Here is a 19,156-nt window from a genome sequence, read left to right as displayed (position 1 = left end):
TTCATTTTGTTTTTTTTCATTTGCTAAAGTTTTTGTTATTTCTTCATTCTCTTATATATATATATATATTCATTTTTTTGTGCGCTTGCGTACTAGCAAACAACCATCATCCCGGACGTATTATTTCGTGACGGAAAATGTTTTTTCTCTCTCTCCCTTGTCTAACTAAAAACTCTCTCAGCTCATATAGTTTTTATTATTGTTATTATAATTTTTCTTTTTTTTTGGATTATTATTTTATACTTATACTTGACTTTTTTTTAGTAACTTTTATTACATTTTTCTTTTTTTTTTAAATTCGATACGTTGTTTTTACCATCCATAGTAAAACCAAGCACATGACTTTGAAATTGTTCTTGTGTGAAGCTAATGTGTACAGTTTAAGAATACATTTCAGGGACAGAGGGTTTTTAGGTAGCTTTCTTAGTCACCATTCAGCTTTTACTGCTTTATCTTCAGCGTTCTAGCATTGTCTACTATATTTTAGTGCCCTGATTCTAAAAATTCCAAAATTTTGTAAACGCATAGCTGATGAAAGTGAAAGGAACACCCTTTATAAATAAATATATGGTTTAATAGTCCCTTAAACAGTCCACACTGTAAAAAATATGATACAACTTCCAAGGCAAATTAGATTTTGTAGTGCTTAATTATTATACCAAGTTCGCATTACATAAATAATGTTCTGCGGTTAGCTCATCACTGTAAGGTTAAATACGCTCCTAATTATGTTCTTAAAATTTCCACAATAATTATTGGCGTACTTATCCAGTAGAAAATCAGTTGCATATAATAGATTCAAAAAACTTTTATTACGTAATGAGCGGTGAGAAAAAGTTATTTGAGCGTTTTATCTTACACAAGTGATCTAATTTTAATGTTATATTATTAAATGTTAGGGGCAATCAGATTTTGTTTTTGTTTTTCTTTCTAACTTTGTTTCAAATTTTAGGCAACGGATGATACAGGTTTGAAGTTTTGCTTTTTGAGGTACTGGGAGGTTTCAGATTTCTTTGAAATTGAAACCACTGCTTTCTTTTTTGATAAGTCACACAATAAACATTAAAACTGCTAGATAAAATATCTCTTTATTTCTTCATCTTCAACCTTTTGTTACTTCTCCTTTCACCATTGCAACAAGACTCGCTATTTTTTGCTTGAAGCCCGTTAACTATTAACTTCTTTTATCTAGACTTTATTAACCGCAAAGAAACTAATATGCCGACCAAAGTAATGCATGTAAAATAAAAATAAAAAAAGCAAGCAATAAGAAGTTATGTACAATAAGTAAGAGAGAAGGAAAGCTATGAAGTGGAGAAGGTGGCATTGGCATTAATGGAGCCCATACAATTCCTAGCGTCTTCTGTTCTGCAACAAGAAGACAAAGTCTGTCCATTTTTTTTATTTATTTTTTTCTGTCTTCTTTATTTTGTTTTTGTTCTTTTCTGCAATTATTTTTTTTTTTTTGTTCCACGAAGACCCGTTTCAGTTCTTTCAAGGAAATCATTCGCTTCATATTTTCTACTTATCCGTACCCTAGTTCAGATTCGGAATAATTTTTAAAGTTGTCCAAAAATTGTTTTTTTAAATCTTTACTTAACAAGATTTCAGTTAAATGCCTACAATTTTCATTTACTTTTATAAATCTCTGATCTTTTGTTTTAAATTATCATCAACAACCGGTTTAGCAAGTACGATAGTATGTTCAAAGCGGCTAGAAGTAAAGGTTGTTGCATGGGCCTCTCCGTTAGCCACATTGCGAGCATTTTAACCAATCTTACTCTTTCTTTTATTGAATTTGCTCACGAGAAAAAGTGAAATTACAACTACTGAACTATTTATGTGTAATTAAAATTCCTAAATTGATGATCGTAATTTTTCACTTAAAGCAACTACTACAGAATACCGTATTGTTTGTTTGGATAAACTCACTGGGGTCATTTTTAATGCTCTTTCAAGAACATTGATTTCATCCGCCATAGCGTACATTTTTTTTTTTTATCTATTGCTAATCAGTTTTAGATTTTACTGCCATTATCAGAGGTTGATTTTACAGTTAAAGTTTGTAAAGATGAATTTTTTTTTTTTAAGGCATGATAGCAGTACTCTCATTACCCAGAGAAAGTAATAGATACGATTAAATTTTTGGCAATTGAACTTATATAGAGTTGGAAAAAGGTGCCACACGGTAGCCGAGAGGTTAGAGGCGAAAACTGCAAATTATTATGGAATCTGCTCCAACCGCAATAGTAACACTTTGCCGAGCAGTTAGATTCGCAAAGCTAAGATGTATTGTTGGTTAGTGGGTTCAATTCCCTCGGTCTAGGCCTTGTATTTTATTTAATGTTTATTATGAGAACTTTGTAGTTAAGTATGTTTGCTAATCGCTTCCGTCTGCGACACCTAATTTGGTAGTTGGACGTAAAGCCAATCTGTAAAAAAAATAAGCATTACTTTATAGAGTTGGGAAAAAAAAAATATAGCCATTTTCGAAAAATTTTAGGTGGCTCTTGCGGTTGGGCGAATTTGACCAAGTCGCTTGGAATAAAGACCAATCTGTGAATTCACTGTTTATCAATTCGGTTGACAACCAAATTGTATTTCCTTTGATGATTAAAATAACTCTGCACAATTTCAGTACTTCCAATTCTGACGGGTAAGAAAAAGTAAAAATATGAAAACCCAATTTCCTGCACAATTTACTTTCTTCTCTTGTCAATAAACTAAAAAGTGAAAGTAGGTAATGTACGTTATGAAAGAGAGAAATATACGTTAAAATACATTCTAACGTAAAGTTTTTTTATATTCAGTATATTGCCCTTTCAATATTTCACCCCTCAGTACAAAAGAACTACAAAAAAGTTTTACAAAAAAAAGGCCCTACCCACGAATACATCGTAGGGCATTAAACCACCCTGAAACTTTACTCTCCAATTTTTTTTTTTTTTTTTTTCTTGTCAAGGGTGTAGTTTAGCGTTCGCCATTTTATATAGTTTGCTGAACTATATTGGGCGGAGAATAGTTTTTTTAGGGGTGAAAACTACCCCTAAGGATTTTTTTTTTTTATTGTTTGTTGCCTAGGTAGGGGTATGGATCTTTGGAGAGAGGGAGGAACAAAAAACCAGGGTGGGAGAAACTGCAGTAAGAGGGGAGGCAGTTCCAAGTTAGGAGAGGTTTTTTTGTGTCCATCTCTCGAAGCTAGGGGTAGGACTCCCTCTGGAGGCCAGGTTTTGCTTCGGAAAGGGAGAGAGATAAACAAGTGAAGTAATAATTATTCCACTGTTGTCGCTCTTATGCAAAGTAGGGGTTATTATTTTTTTGTGCACCCTGTTCCTGCTGCCAGCTAAGGGGGTTCACACGGACGTGGACAAGCCAAGGGGACAGACCTGTTCATTTCTGTTCCTTTTTTTTTACAATCTTAAAAAAACAAAAAGTATATTTAATGATTTTTTTATATCTTTCTCACAGCAGTCTGTGTGGACTGACTGTTTAATTTTTTTTTATTTTCTTTTTTTTGGCCTTTTTTTTGGGGTCTTCATAAAGTTCTTGTTTTTCACACGCACTCTTTTGAAGATGCTTTTTGTTTCTTTCTCAATGCGAAGACGTGCATCTACATCAGATTGGCATATTAACTAAAATAGATAATTGCAACGAAGTAGGAGCAGTTACGTTAGCAGATGTTTCAATATTTTATTCGCCCGTTACTAACAAATTTTTTATCATTATTATTTTTTTTTTTTGGCGCATCAACAGCTGAGGTTATTAGCTCCCGGAGCTTTTTTCAGTGCACTGCCGGCCTCCGGACAGTGTTCTCTCGTTACAGACAACACTGTCCATCACCGGACAGTGAGCTGTAAGAAGCTCCTAAGAAGAGAAAATCTAAAGGTCAGCTGCTGGATTCGAACCCGGGACCTCCGCGTGGGAGTCCAGTATGCTAACCTCACAGCTAATCCCTTCCCTCATTATCATTATTATTATTTATTTGGGAAATTTACAATCTGTTTACATGTATACAATCAGTAAATATGATGAGCATGATGAACTGATGCGGGAGAAGAGAAACTACCCAGCGGTAGCACTCTCTATAGGAGAGAGGATGACATTTAGGTCTTCAGACTGCGAGGAAGTCGCGGGACCATTGGCGATTCTGTCGGCGAGGAGGATTATTAGGAATGTCAGAGGAAGCGAGAGACAGTACTAGAGGATTAGAGCTAGTCGAGAGAGTAGTATGGAATTTTTGGTATTTAGTCTTGGCGAGTTGGTCTATAAAGGGAATTTTGAGGTCGTAGTGAAGTAATTAACAAATAAATTTACAAAGGTTAGCCTTAACTTCTAATTTCCATTCGTTGAAATTGCATAAATTATTCTACTGTTTTTGTTTGCACTATATCAGTATCCGATTTGAAGCCCACTGGTTGTTGATATGTATAATATAATGTATGATATTTATACTTTCCCTGTCTGGGGAAGGTTTCACTGAGAAAAGCTATGACTAGTTTTTATTTTCTCTTACTTTGTAAAGTGAGAATTAAAATCATGTCAAATTTTCCAAATTTGGTTTTCTTTGGTAATATTTTGATATCTGAGTCCTGATAAAAGAAAAGCGCTGTTTACAAATTTGTCTGTCGATGAGTGAGTGTTCAGTATAAAATTTAAAATTGCATAATTTGAAATTTGATATTTAATTTATTTGAAACTATTTATTTGAAAAAATTCGAAATTCGGGTTGTTTAGGTTTTTCTCTACAGTCTCATTTCAATGAAATTTAAGCTTTACTCATTAAATATCAGTAAAGATTATCATAAAAAATATATTGTTGAAGCTTATTCAGTAAACACGATGTGTAATTTACTCTACCACAATTTTGCAATGGCCGTCAAAATTGAGTATTGTATTTTTTGGGTTGTATCTTTCTCTATATATTTTTTTCCCCCACCTGAATAATATTTCAAATAAACGTGTTTGTTTATTATTCAAGCAGTCTTTACACCAAATTTAAATGAAATTTGTTGGAGCCGTTATCTAGACTAGAATATTTCAATAAAATTCAGAAATCTATATCTTATTTTCTAACTTAATTTTACATAATTTATTCTAATTGTTAATTCTAGTCTTACTTTTATTAGTGCTTTGCGATAAACAACTGGTGTGATTGCATACTGTACTAAAATGTTTCAAATAAAAGTGGCAGGAATATTGGAAGGGAAAATGTTGTTGTGCGTTCTATGAATAAGATAAGGGGAGCCGTTTTTAAAAAGAAGCGCATTATCAGAAAACTTGGACGTATTTCGGCCATATCGGTAGTGCTACTAATTTTGGCTTTTTCTTTTTTTATTTATATGACCCTAAAACGTAAATTTCTGGTTGTAGTTAGATCATTTTTGAAATCTGAGCAGACTTTCTCCCAAATAGAGAAAGCAATTAGTAACGTTGTTTCAATTAATTAATTAACTAATAATAATAGTTTGTAATTAAACAGAAATCGCTGCCAGTCTGTAATTAGAACTAAATTAGGCGTCTATAATATTGAAGTATATTATTACTATTAATTAATTGAAACTAATAGTTGACAAGCAATTTTTTGTGTTTCATGTTTTGGATCGATTAATCTTGAAAGATTTTAAAATACTTTGCGGGACTTAGTTAAACATTTTTATTAATATATTAGTGATTGAACCATACATTACTCTGGCACATCGTGATAACTCCTCCTTCGTGAAAGTGCAACATACCATTTTACTTTAGTTAATACGATTTTGAATGCTGTCTTCTTGCAAGGTAGGATCTCGGTGGAATATCGTATCAGAAATAATGAATTTTGATTTCAGTCTCAGAGGACTTTAAATTCTCCAAATTTTTGTATTTCCAATATCAAAAATTTCGCTCGATATTTGCAAATGAATTTATTGAACAAATGTCTCATTTAAAAATGTGTAGTTGAGTCCACAGTTTTGGATAATATCTTTGATCTGTGTTAGCTTGCATATTTGACTGGTTTCGGCTTTTCACAGAGCTTGATTCAGTAAGTATAGAGTGTGTATTAAGTTTGTGCTGCTGATTTCTTTTTCAGTGTAAGAATCAGAAATGCTATTATCGGCATAACTACCCTCTCTCTAATTAAAAAAAAAAAAAAAAAAAACTAAAGAATATTTACTGACATACCAGAACTGTTTATTCCTGTACTTAACTATCACTGTGATGAAAGTGAATTTTTAAAAGTGATCATCAAGTTACATACAGTACAAACATCCGGTTTCCTTTTAAAGAGACGTAGTATGAGAGATCCTTTCCTTACCGCAAACGGAATAGGAAATGTTCAACAAGGAAACGTACACACAATCCCACATCAACATGAACCTAGGTACCTTTTACAGCATCTTTTAATATTCATCTCACTAATTGAAAACAACACCTAGAGAGGGGATGAAACGGAAGAACAACAAACTATTAAGAACATTGAAGAGAGAGTAAAAAAAAAAAAACTAGAAAAAAAAGGAGTCCTGGTTAATTTATGCCGTGGGAGCCGCGTAATACTTCTTTGTATGGTGCTATCTGGTAGCGGCCCTAAGACAATGCCAACCCCTCACCTCGTTTGAATGCGGTAAGAGGGGTTTACAACTTGTTTGATTTTTTTTTATTATTATCTAAGTCACTTCCAGCCAAGCAATACTCTAGTTCTAGGCTAGGACGTAGGAATATAGATTAATAGGTACCAGAAAGATTTTCTATTTTTAATCTAAGCTTTTGTTACTTCTTTTGCGTGTTCAGATCTTTGTTTTGTTCATTAAAAAGAAGTAACAAAAGAAAAAAAAAAAAAAAATCTAAGCTAATTTTGAATACCTGCAGAGTAATCACATTTATAATTATGCCTAAAAGTTTGAAAGTTCACAGTCTTACTTAAAAATTCAGATGCATTAAAACTATTCCAACTCCAAAACTGGGTAAAATAATTCACAAACAAGTTTATTGTTTTTTATAAATTGGTATGTACGAGTATTTTATGTCTACCAACAATCAAAACAAAAAGATAAAAACGCTAAAGGTTTAAATATGATATTTTGCTTAAGTACCACCCACCAAAGGATTAACACCACCTAGCTTTAGCCAAAATTGGCCAACCAAAAGTGCTTCTTTCTTTTTTCTATTTTTTAATGAATCAATTTTTGATGTTTAAGTATTGCGGACGTGTGAAGTTTCGAGTTTTTCACTGAAAATATTTCGAGAACTTCTAAATATGAAAATGTGGTATTGGCAAATAGTATGTAGATATGCTGAACTTGTAGAAAATTCTGATTTGACGTTTGTTGTTTTAGTTTTGGCCTTCTGGAGTCGCAGTACTGAGGTTTTAGAGAAAGTTTAAGTTGACCAGAAATGCTACAGTACTGAGTCGTACTTTTGAGTATTTAATGTTTTTCTATAAAACGAATTAATTTAATCTCAGTTCGCTCATAGCTTTATGCTACAGTACTGAGTCGTACTTTTGAGTATTTAATGTTTTTCTATAAAACGAATTAATTTAATCTCAGTTCGCTCCTAGCTTTATGCTACAGTACTGAGTCGTACTTTTGAGTATTTAATGTTTTTCTATAAAACGAATTAATTTAATCTCAGTTCTCTCATAGCTTTATGCTACAGTACTGAGTCGTACTTTTGAGTATTTAATGTTTTTCTATAAAACGAATTAATTTAATCTCAGTTCTCTCATAGCTTTATGCTACAGTACTGAGTCGTACTTTTGAGTATTTAATGTTTTTCTATAAAACGAATTAATTTAATCTCAGTTCTCTCATAGCTTTATGCTACAGTACTGAGTCGTACTTTTGAGTATTTAATGTTTTTCTATAAAACGAATTAATTTAATCTCAGTTCTCTCATAGCTTTATGCTACAGTACTGAGTCGTACTTTTGAGTATTTAATGTTTTTCTATAAAACGAATTAATTTAATCTCAGTTCTCTCATAGCTTTATGCTACAGTACTGAGTCGTACTTTTGAGTATTTAATGTTTTTCTATAAAACGAATTAATTTAATCTCAGTTCTCTCATAGCTTTATGCTACAGTACTGAGTCGTACTTTTGAGTATTTAATGTTTTTCTATAAAACGAATTAATTTAATCTCAGTTCTCTCATAGCTTTATGCTACAGTACTGAGTCGTACTTTTGAGTATTTAATGTTTTTCTATAAAACGAATTAATTTAATCTCAGTTCTCTCATAGCTTTATGCTACAGTACTGAGTCGTACTTTTGAGTATTTAATGTTTTTCTATAAAACGAATTAATTTAATCTCAGTTCTCTCATAGCTTTATGCTACAGTACTGAGTCGTACTTTTGAGTATTTAATGTTTTTCTATAAAACGAATTAATTTAATCTCAGTTCGCTCCTAGCTTTATGCTACAGTACTGAGTCGTACTTTTGAGTATTTAATGTTTTTCTATAAAACGAATTAATTTAATCTCAGTTCTCTCCTAGCTTTATGCTACAGTACTGAGTCGTACTTTTGAGTATTTAATGTTTTTCTATAAAACGAATTAATTTAATCTCAGTTCTCTCATAGCTTTATGCTACAGTACTGAGTCGTACTTTTGAGTATTTAATGTTTTTCTATAAAACGAATTAATTTAATCTCAATTCGCTCATAGCTTTTATTTGAGATATATTTTCTCAATAAGTCCAATTTAAAGGCAGTACTGTGGGATAAGTTGGGGTAGGCATTCTGCTAACGTGCCATTTACATGAAAAGTACTGTCTCATCACTTGTGTAGCATTAATAGGAATTCAAAATCAAAAGAAAATGCGTAACCCGCTGGTTCACATTACCTATTTTTTGTAGCAAAATTATATAAACGTTTTTGACGAATTGCATTAAAGTATTTATTAAAATAGTAATAATAATATTACAAAAGGGAAGGGATTAGCTATGAGGTTAGCATACTGGACTCCCACGCGGAGGTCCCGGGTTCGAATCCAGCAGCTGACCCTTAGATTTTCTCTTCCTAGGAGCTTCTTACAGCTCACTGTCCGGTGATGGACAGTGTTGTCTGTAACGAGAGAACACTGTCCAGAGGCCGGCAGTGCACTGAAAAAAGCTCCGGGCGCTAATAACCTCAGCTGTTGATGCGCAAAAAAAAAATAATAATAATAATATTACAAGGAAAGTAAAAAATTAAAAGCCGATATTAATACTGCAAATAAGTGAATATAAATGTAGATATAACTTCCCGACCTTCTTCTGAATAAACCTTTAAATGATTTCGGAAAAAGATTTTTTTGTTTATTTTAATTATTTAAGAAGGTTAAATGTGGTCGGTCATTAGTAATTAAACAATAATCATTGTTTTTTTAAAAAAATATCAACGTGTGACTTTTATTTTAATTTTTCTCATTTGACCTTTTATTAGTTATGATTTAAATAATTGGAAAATGTTTTTCAGCATCTTAGATATTCATGTTCATTTGTTCGTTTGTTTAAAAGAGAGTTTCTCAAATGCCTCAACATGAACATTTTCTGTTGTTTCTGTTCCGAGAAGGAATTACAGTTTTATTTTATGAATATTGCAAGGAATACTCTTCATTCTAAAGAATTAAAATGAGGTCGTAGTAGTTTTACATAATTTTGGATTTCAATTGTCCAATTAATAATAAAAAAAATAATATACATAAAATATAAATAATACATATAACAATATAAAAATAAACAATAATAATAGAAAAATTGTCCATTAAATTTTTGCAATGAACATTGGATTAGTTATCGGAAGTATGCTTTACTACCAATATAAGCCTTAACCTGTTCTTGTGTGAGACAGATATAGACTGCACTACGAAGGGGCAGTGCTCCCTGCACACGGAACAGTCCAGAACAATTGAACTAACGTTCTGCTGCATTATTAGGGCCGGAGGACAGTATCGATGGTGGGATTGCTGTTCCCAGCACTGAAAACCTCCTTCAGGTTTCAGGAGAGAAATTAAAAAAAGTATGCAGAACTGTGATTCTAGAAGAAGAAACTGGAGGGAGAGGAGACTGTCTGGGTAGTTTCTACATTTCTTTCAATAACTGGCATTGTTCCATTGGTATCAACCACACACCAGTATAGCATGGAATTGACTATGAAATAGTTTTCACTCGATCAACCCAAGAAGTGCCTTAAATTCCTTCTTTGTACGTGATTTGTTTCTCATTTCTCATATTAAAGCAACAAGATTGCAGAGCTTTATCACAGATATGATGTGCAGATTCATAAGAATATGTTGCAAAGTATGAAGTGTTTTACTTAACGGCGAATGTAAAATTAGGAAGGAATCTTTTAAGAAAAAAACGTAAGAGCAAGTCGAGTAATTGTTGCACAGCCATCATGACTCCTAGGACATTTACGCTGGTGAAATGAATACAAACATTGCTTTAAAATATCTCTTGCTAGCTTACTTCTATTCTCAGGCCAATTTGTAGCAATGAAATCGTCTGTTGGCGCCTGAGTAGTTTGAAGTTAAAACAGGCCATATTTATATATTTGTTTCCCATCACTTACACCGTGTAGACTGTTAGCTTATACAAATATCTCATTTTAAACTAACCAAATTCTTATTTTTCCTTTCTATAAAATTATTATATTTCTTTGTTCGATGATTTTTTTTTTTTATGTGATCAGAGAAAAAAAAATAACTGCCAAAGAGTGAGAGAAAGATAGAATAAAAGAAGCAAATCTATGACCCGACCAAGGACACATTGCATAACGTCTGGGAGAAAAATTTAATATATTCACTTCCTTTTACGAATCTAGAATTATTATTTTTTTAGTTTTATGCAAAAACAGGCTTTTATAACTTGAAAGTCCATTCAAATGTAATAAAAGTATACCTAAAAATAAAAATTCATTGATTAGGGGTACTCAATTTGTTTATTGATTTAGTGGTTTGTAATGCATAATAATGTGTGTAAAAGGGAAAGGCACGATTTGTCCCCTAAAATTTATTTTTAACAGGTAGTGAACCTACTTGTTTTACTAAGGAATTTTATATGTTATTTATTTTTTTAAAATGATTACTTAATCATTGTATTTTAATAATTAAGTTCTCTGATTCAAAATCCTCTATACCTACTAGTAGATCTCATATTCGTAATTAGGGTTTCTAATGTTTACGGTTGAGATGTTCACCATTATTCGATGCCACTAACACTCTAGAATGGAAGTATTTTATTCCTTAAGAAAAGTGTATAGGACATACGAAGCCACTAGAGCTCAATTTCTTCGATTTCTTTAAATTAAAAACTAAGAGGCAAGTTTACTTTATGTTTTCAATTAGATTTAATAGATTTTCTTTACATTTTATTCAAGTACTGACACTTCTTTGTCGCTAGAGTTCATCTTCATAGAGAAAACACCCCCATAGAAGAACGCTCTTTATATTTTAGCTATTAAATTTTGCTCATTTGTCACTTTAGCAGAAGCTGGTTGCCATTGGTCCAGTTTTAAAAGAGATTATTTGTATTTAATTAATTGTTTGCTAAAAATTAATTGTTTCAAAGAATATGTACCGTTTTCCAGTTAAAAAACAAAACAAATGAAATGAAACCAGCTACTTTCCAAAACATTCAAATAACTTTAAAACAAACAAAAATATTAGCTATAAATAAATAATACAAAAAACAAAATAATAGTCTAGCAAATAACTCTACCAGTCTCAGCTTATTCTATCGTTATATAATGTATTTATTTATTTTTTTTATTTCAATTTTTTTTTTTGTTCCTCTCTCTCTCCGGACATATTTTAACTTCTCAACGACTGGCCTTCAAGTAGATTTTTTCTACCAATAGCCTTGAGGGTATTAAATAGTAAAAATAAAATTAAACAAGAAAAAAAAAAAAAACGATGTGTTTGTATAAAAAAAATACAGTCCCAGTCGGAGGTGACTCGTGCGGGGGCGTATAACTTATCGTATCTATTTTGATTCTTCTCAACCTTTCTAGGATCATGTCTTTCTTTTTCAATATCCTTTTTTTTTTTATCTTAGAAAAGATATATAATACTGTGTGGCGCACCCAGAAATGTTTTTCGAGGGGTAAGGTTGGATTTAAATGCATTACATTTATAGTTGGTAACTATTCATTTTAGTTATTGTGGAATATAAAGCAACAAGTTTCTTATTGAGATTGTATATTTTGATTAAGGGCGGATTTCATGAAAGGAACTTAAATGGGATTTCTTTTTTTTGGTTGGTTTTGAGGATTCGATTCATAGGAAGTAAGTCCTATTTTGGCTTTGTAAGAAAGTTAGGTAATTAGGCAAAAATATTGAAATTTGTCACCCTTTATTGAATTATTATAAGCAATTATTATTTTTATTTAAACAGCTATTATTTGGCAACTTTATGTCTTTATCGCTTACACTGTATAGTATGTCATAAAATGCAAATTTCATAAATAATATTACAAGTGTCCAAAGGGTTTCTTTATTGTGATGTTGCTAATCGCATTGGCATTGGCCAACACTTGAATTTATTCACATAAACATGTTAAACGAGATCCCCAAATTTATCTACTAAAATCAATTAATTTTGAAGAGTATTTGCTACAACATTACAATCAAACAAGTAGGGGAATACATATTGAATGAGGATTTAAAGAAAGTAACAAGACTAGCGTTAATTGTCCTGATGTGTAATTTTGTTTGATTTTTTTTTCCTGTTAAATTTTAACATTAAATTTTTTTGTTTTTTTTTAAATGTTGTAACCGAAAAATAGTCGTAGATGGCAGGAGCTGCTACATAATATAAATTTGCACTTTGGACTGCAAGACCAATGTGCTATATACAGCTAATATTCCAAAATAAAAATAAAAAAATTCATTCTCTACCGTACGTTCGGCCTGGCCAGTGCCTGCTTATGTTATCTATCGTCTGTGAGTTTTATCTTTTTATTAGTATTTTGTATTTAGCATACATTTTCCTATTTGTACGAATTCTTCCTTAAGTAAAGGTATTTTGTTGTTGGTTCATTGAGCACAAGAAATAATTTTATTTTAGCTTTTCTTCACTACGAAAAGATATAGAATAGTTAACTTTATATAAAAAAAGGTTTGAAAAGGTAACGAAACTACGTAACCTGTCACTGTTGAACTGAAAATTTTTATTTCTGGGCTAAATTGGTGAAAAAAAACTACATAAAAAACCTTTCTACAAGAGGGGAGGGATTGTGGAGGTAAATGAAATCTAAAAAAGTTGTATTATTTCTTTATTGTTCTATCACTTTTTTATTTGACTTTTTTTCTTGCATCAAAATTTACAGACCATTGGAATCTCAAAATAATAATAATAATAATTTTCCTTAATTTTTTTTGGTGGCATCAGTAGTATTTTTTTGGTATTTAGTATTTGTTTAGATTTACTTCGTGAAGCTAGCTGTAAACTACACCAGATTCTCAAACACAAGAGGATGATTATTCGGCCCCGGCTGGCCCGTAATTAACATAAAAAAAAAAGTCTCAGGACGGCCGCCAGAGTGCACCTCTAATTTTTTATGTACACACACACACACACACACACACGTGTATATATATATATATATATATATATCGTATCGAGAGGTTTCCTTTTTTTTTTAACTTAACATTTCAAACATCTCCTCACCCACTCGCCAGATCTACTACCAGCACAACGATATCTTTGTCTTGGTATCTTGCTTGCTCCGTAATTTCTTTCTCTGTTGGACGAACTTTATATAAAAAGAAGAAGTTAAATAAGAAGAAAAAAAAATAATAAAAAGAAATCAACATAAAACTTGTAGAAGGAAAAAAAAAAAACTTGAGCGAGTGAGACGGCGGACATGTTGAGTGTGAATATCCTTGAGGTTCCCGCCGCTCCCCTCAGTTTCATAAAGTTTTTTTACGTTCTTTTTTTTTCTCTCTGTTAGAACCGACTCACAAACATTTCTTACTAACAGACTGTGGCTCCCCTCTCTTGCTCGGCTCAAATAAAAATAAAAAATGTAAATAAATAAAAAAAATTCTCTTCGGAATTAAAATATTTCAGTTCATAGGGTGCTTAGTTTTAGACTGACCTTAAACTTACTTTTAATCAATAAATTACATTCTAATTTTTTAAATAATACGGTGCGAGTGGTAGTGATTTTTGGTTTTTGGTTTATTTGTAGCTAAAAATATAGTGACTGATTCATTAATTCAATAGAAAGAGAAAAAAATATAATGCCTGATTGTTCTGTTACATTTCTTTTTTTCTTACTTGATAATGGTAATTACCTGGACAATTACGGCGCCCACCATATGTTATTCCTTGGGGGAGTGAAAACTGTTGTCAAGGTTCTGATGTTCTTCTGTTTTAGATTTGGATGATCTATAGTGAAGTGTTACTACAATAGTTATACAGAGTGAATATATTGGTTTCATGACCGTAAATTGTTAAACTTAGGATGGAAGATTAGCGAGGAATCGGTCAAATAAAACAACTCGTCTCTTTGCCAACGTTTCGACAAATATATTGTCCTCTTCTAAGTTCTTAGTTTCTGGAACTCAACCAACCCGCATAGCCACGCCCTGAAGAGGACAATATATTTGTCGAAACGTTGGCAAAGAGACGAGTGGTTTTATTTGACCGATTCCTCGCAAATCTTCCATTCTAAGTTATACAGAGTTACTGTTTAAACTTGAAAGTACTCCTTACGTGGGACCCCCAATAGCTGACTCAAGCGACTGGAACTTTGTATGTACGTTACCGGATGACCAAAAGACTCAATAGAAAAAACGCTCCAAATTGTCTCTTACGAACAAAAAGAAACCCTACACAGCTCTACTAGCCCCCAATCTTGAGATATACAGACTTGAACTGCACGGTACTGCAAAGCGTTCCAATCTCAATCTTATCCAATCCCTTCAATTGAAAATCCTACGCACCATCCTTATCGCTTCTTTCTACGTAAGCAATCAGACTATCCACACTGACCTAAAAATCCCTTTCATCCTTGACCCTAGCCAAATCCCGTTACACCAAATTTCATTCCTAACTTTCCCAACACTTCAATCCGTTCATATAGAACCAACCTGTCTCAGTCTACTCTTCTCTCGAATCCTCCCTGAAGACTGAAGCGTCAATGGCCTCGCGATCGCCAGATCGCATGATAGAAAAGGGGCATCCTTCGAATTCACTTCAACGGCATCCTGGATTAGTCGACTCATGATGGTAATCATTGGATGACCCTCATTCAAATCTTTCAAGTCATTTTTATTAATATATTGTAAGCAATCTGATTTACTAGAAAAAAACTTAAAGGTATTTTTTATTTTCTTATTAAGACGAAACATTTTTATTAGTTCCGACTTTTACCCCATTTGGATTCAATTTTTTATATTGGGGGCTCCCAAAACAAATTTATGTTTTTAGATACGAAAAAGAGATTTGAAGGATAAAATGTTGAATGTGTGATATGTATGTGAACACTTAGCTCAACAACAGTCAATTGCTTCCTTCAGGAATCTACCTAAACGATGGTCCTAAAGAACAAAGTACAAATAGTCCTCTTTAAAGTAAAATTATCCTTAGGTTTTCGTGGACAACTCTTAGCCTGGCGGTACTCTAAGCTGAACACCCTGTCCTTAGCAATGGATGTAAATTAGGGGCTAGAGAAGTTGGCTCATTTTGTACTACGATATGGAACTCTTTTAAGAACGTTACATATTAAGAACCAAAGTTGTTGAGGGACGAACTTTTGAATGTCGTTAAAATTAAGGCAATCAACCGTTTTAATTGGCTTATATCATAATTAAAAAAAAATATTCAGTTCTATTTTTCCAAATTAATAAGATTTATTGCAGTGTAAATAATGCAAAGATAACAGAACCTTGGTGAAGAGACTTGATGGAACGGTTAGAAGCCTGAAGGTACCATCACACATTTTATGAACAAGGTGCGAGGTGAAAGAACAAAAAAGTAATTGTCTAGTTAAAGACAATGATGATAATTTAAGATTTTAATTTATATATTATATATATATATATACACAAAAAAAAAGACGTGAAGACAATCAAAGTGACGGACTATAGAAGGCAGTGGGAGGGCTTCCAACTTGCAGGCTGTAATAAAAGGGGGAAATTTGTTTGTGGTAAGATGAGGAACTAAAATATAGAAAAGGGGTTGATGCCCTCCGGGGCTGCGTTCCCAGGCATCTCCAGCTCTCTTCTGTGCGGCATCTTTTTTTTTGTCTTCTTACTTTCACCGTCTCACTCTCACATACGATATTCTCCTATTTAGTTGTCCTCTCTTTCTGACACTCTCATTAACAAAGACAAGAAGCTTGGGCAAAGTAGAAGAAGGAAAAAACGTCCATGGGAATTTAAAAAAAATAAGAAAAAATATATTAAAGGATAAAAAACAAGGAAGGGATGTTGGTCTTCTTCAGCTCCTTCAAACTATCTAAAAGGTTCCTTTTTCCGTGTTGTTCCTTCTTCATATATATATATATATATGTATATAAACCTTTCTTTTTTCTTCGTCTCCACCTTTTTATATCGATATTATACATTTGTATACTCTTCGTGGCACGCTATCTTTCGGTGATATGTCGTCTCAGATAGAAGAGTATAGAATTCTCACGCTTTTGATTAGCATAGACATCCACTGGTTTCTTGGGCCCCAGATGGACCCTTGACTGTCTAGCTAACTAAAATCCTTTAATGACATCTGCTACTTTATCGCTTTTAATTGTAATTCTTCTCCTTTGGATAATTATACAGATTATCTGAATTAACATAAATGTTATTAAACTGTAAAGTTTCCTTTTACAAAAACAAAAATAATATTTTAAATTTATTATTATATCCAGCTGCTGACCCTTAGATTTTCTTTTCGTAGGAGCTTCTTACAGCTCACTGTTTTGTCTGTAATGAGAGAACACTGTCCGGAGGCCAGCAGTGCACTGAAAAAAGCTCCGGGCACCAATAACCTTAGATGTTGAAGCGCCTTAAATCATAAAAAATAAAAATAAATAAAAAAATTTAGTATTATATAATATATCTTCGATTAGGTGGAAAACGTACTCAAAGTTGATAGAATTTCAAGAAATAGAAGTTACTTCTAATTATTTGGAATTTAGTACAACCATAGCCAAGCTTGGCTCATATTCTCTCCACACTTAATACAGTGCGGTTCCTCCAATCCTAATATTTGAAATTTACAATTGCAGAGCAATATCGTCCCACAAGAAAGTATGCTGATAAAAAAAAAAAGTGCGTGAGAGAAAGGGGTCATCATCACCCAATTCTCCAAAACTAAAATATTTAATTATTGACTTCCATCAATGCAGAAAACAGTTTGTATTGAAGAAATATGGTCTGCTTTTGGGAAATATGAAGCATTCAGCAAAGAATTTTTTACTGTAAAGATTGGCTGACCATTATCATACTTCCAAGTCTGTAAGGCGAATTCGTTTTAATGGAACCTGGAAATCCGTACTTTGTTAGTGTTAGTTTACCTCTTTCAAGTACTAGCTAAGTAAGTATTAAAAGTCTTTTAAAGTAAACGTTCGCATGCTCATAAAACACACAAGAGCCGTATAAATAAATACTTTCTATTTAGTAAAACTAATTATCAAAAATGTGAAATCTTTTTGCATTACTTAGAAAAATGTGTTTTTTTTTTAAGTACCTCTCTCTCTGAAATAACAAAAGAATTGTGTAATTTTGTGTAAACTGCAATTACAGGCGAACTACTACCTATTAAACTAGTTCCAATTCTCGAACTAATTGCAAGTGAAGGAAACTATTTTATTTTTTTGTAGCAATTCATGTTCTTTCTTCATGTTTTTTATTAACCACCATCCTGTATCAAGTCTTATTTCGCTTTATTTCTAGTTTTCTTCATTAGTCTTTTTTTTTGTTTTTGTTTTTGCTCATTCCTTTTTCCTTAGTTTTACGGTCAATTCTATTGGTTAGAAAATGGCCGCCAATCTTCTTTTACAGCAGATATTGCTGCAGAAAAAAAAATCCTCCCTCTGTATGGCGCGTCATTCCTAAGAAACTATCGAGATGAAACAAAAAAAAAATAAAGATTAGAAGAAGAAGACCTAGTGGAGGCTGTCTCCAAGGAGACTTTCCAGTAATCTACTGCATGAAGTGGGAGAAAATATTAAATAAGAATGGAGGTCACACTCTTTGTTTACAAGCAAAAAATCCCATAATGTTTTCAGAATAGGAAAAAATGCTCAAAGAGGTCCCAAAATACAATATTAAAACACCTATATAGACGATAAGTAATGTCTAACTAATAACTAGATTTAATTAAATTTTGTATTCAGTGATGAGTGTTAAGAATTGTTTGCTTTATTGTGATCAGCATGGTGAGGTCATTAACAACCGTTTTGTGATATATTAGGAAGAATTTACTTTAAGGTTAAGTTTTGTTATTGGTACACAATGTATCTGTCATATACGCTTTATCTTAGCAGGAAAAATTGCTGAAATTCAGATATTCAATTTTGTGTTCTTAGTGGAAATACTATCATTTGAGGAGGTTTGAGTATTTAAAAGTGATTCTTAAAAATTTGGCTTTTTGGTGGGGTTGCTAGGTTGAGATCCGAACGATAAGCTTTTGGATAGAATAAGCCAATCTAAATCTATTTTATTGAATCGATTATTCTGTGTTTTTTTTTACGTTTTCGCAGTGGGTTACAAAGATATTTACTTTTTATACACATCTAGTTGTATTAAGGACATTAAGGAAGAAGCGAAGTTAACGTTTATTAATACGTTTTTATTTATTTCTTTGACTAAATCATCTTCAGGGCTGTGGAACATACTCGTATTTTACAATAGAGTTACAATGTACATAGTTTTTTTTAGATCAAAAAGTTTTAATCTTGTTTTTTTAGATTATGATGTGACTTTTTTAATAATTAATATTTAAAATAAGGATTTTTGTTAATATTACTATTATTTAACTCAGTCTATTTATTTATTTTTTTTGCAGTTGTGTGGACATCATCTCCGACCAACGAAGCTGAACTGCAATTGTACAGGGTGATGCAGCGGGCCAGCCTGCTAGCCTATTATGATACCTTGCTTGAAATGGGTATGTTTTCATGATTCTATAACCTGTAGATTAGGGTAATTTGTAACCAAACTATTTTATACTTATCCTCTGTGAGATTAA

At 32.2% G+C, this 19,156-nt stretch overlaps 1 protein-coding gene across 10 annotated transcripts in view; it reads left to right on the top strand.

The window, feature by feature from the left end:
* Positions 1-19,156, top strand: part of nab (NGFI-A-binding protein homolog) — a 70,128-nt gene that overhangs the window by 17,949 nt on the left and 33,023 nt on the right. For 9 of the 10 annotated variants that reach the window (XR_012462707.1, XM_074142148.1, XM_074142151.1 and 6 more), the window contains one exon: positions 18,974-19,075. Coding sequence is in view for 9 of the 10 variants with exons in the window: in XM_074142148.1 (XP_073998249.1) it covers positions 18,974-19,075 (102 nt within the window). In the remaining variant the exon portion in view is untranslated. Of the gene's footprint in view, positions 1-12,755; positions 12,901-18,973; positions 19,076-19,156 lie in introns of those variants that run through there. The other variant, XM_074142152.1, reaches the window with a different exon arrangement.

The sequence above is a fragment of the Rhodnius prolixus genome, unplaced genomic scaffold (assembly GCF_049639745.1).
Source record: "Rhodnius prolixus isolate KJV_2025 unplaced genomic scaffold, Rpr scaffold_6, whole genome shotgun sequence".
Taxonomy (NCBI): domain Eukaryota; kingdom Metazoa; phylum Arthropoda; class Insecta; order Hemiptera; family Reduviidae; genus Rhodnius; species Rhodnius prolixus.
This window is presented reverse-complemented; position numbering and strand designations above follow the sequence as displayed.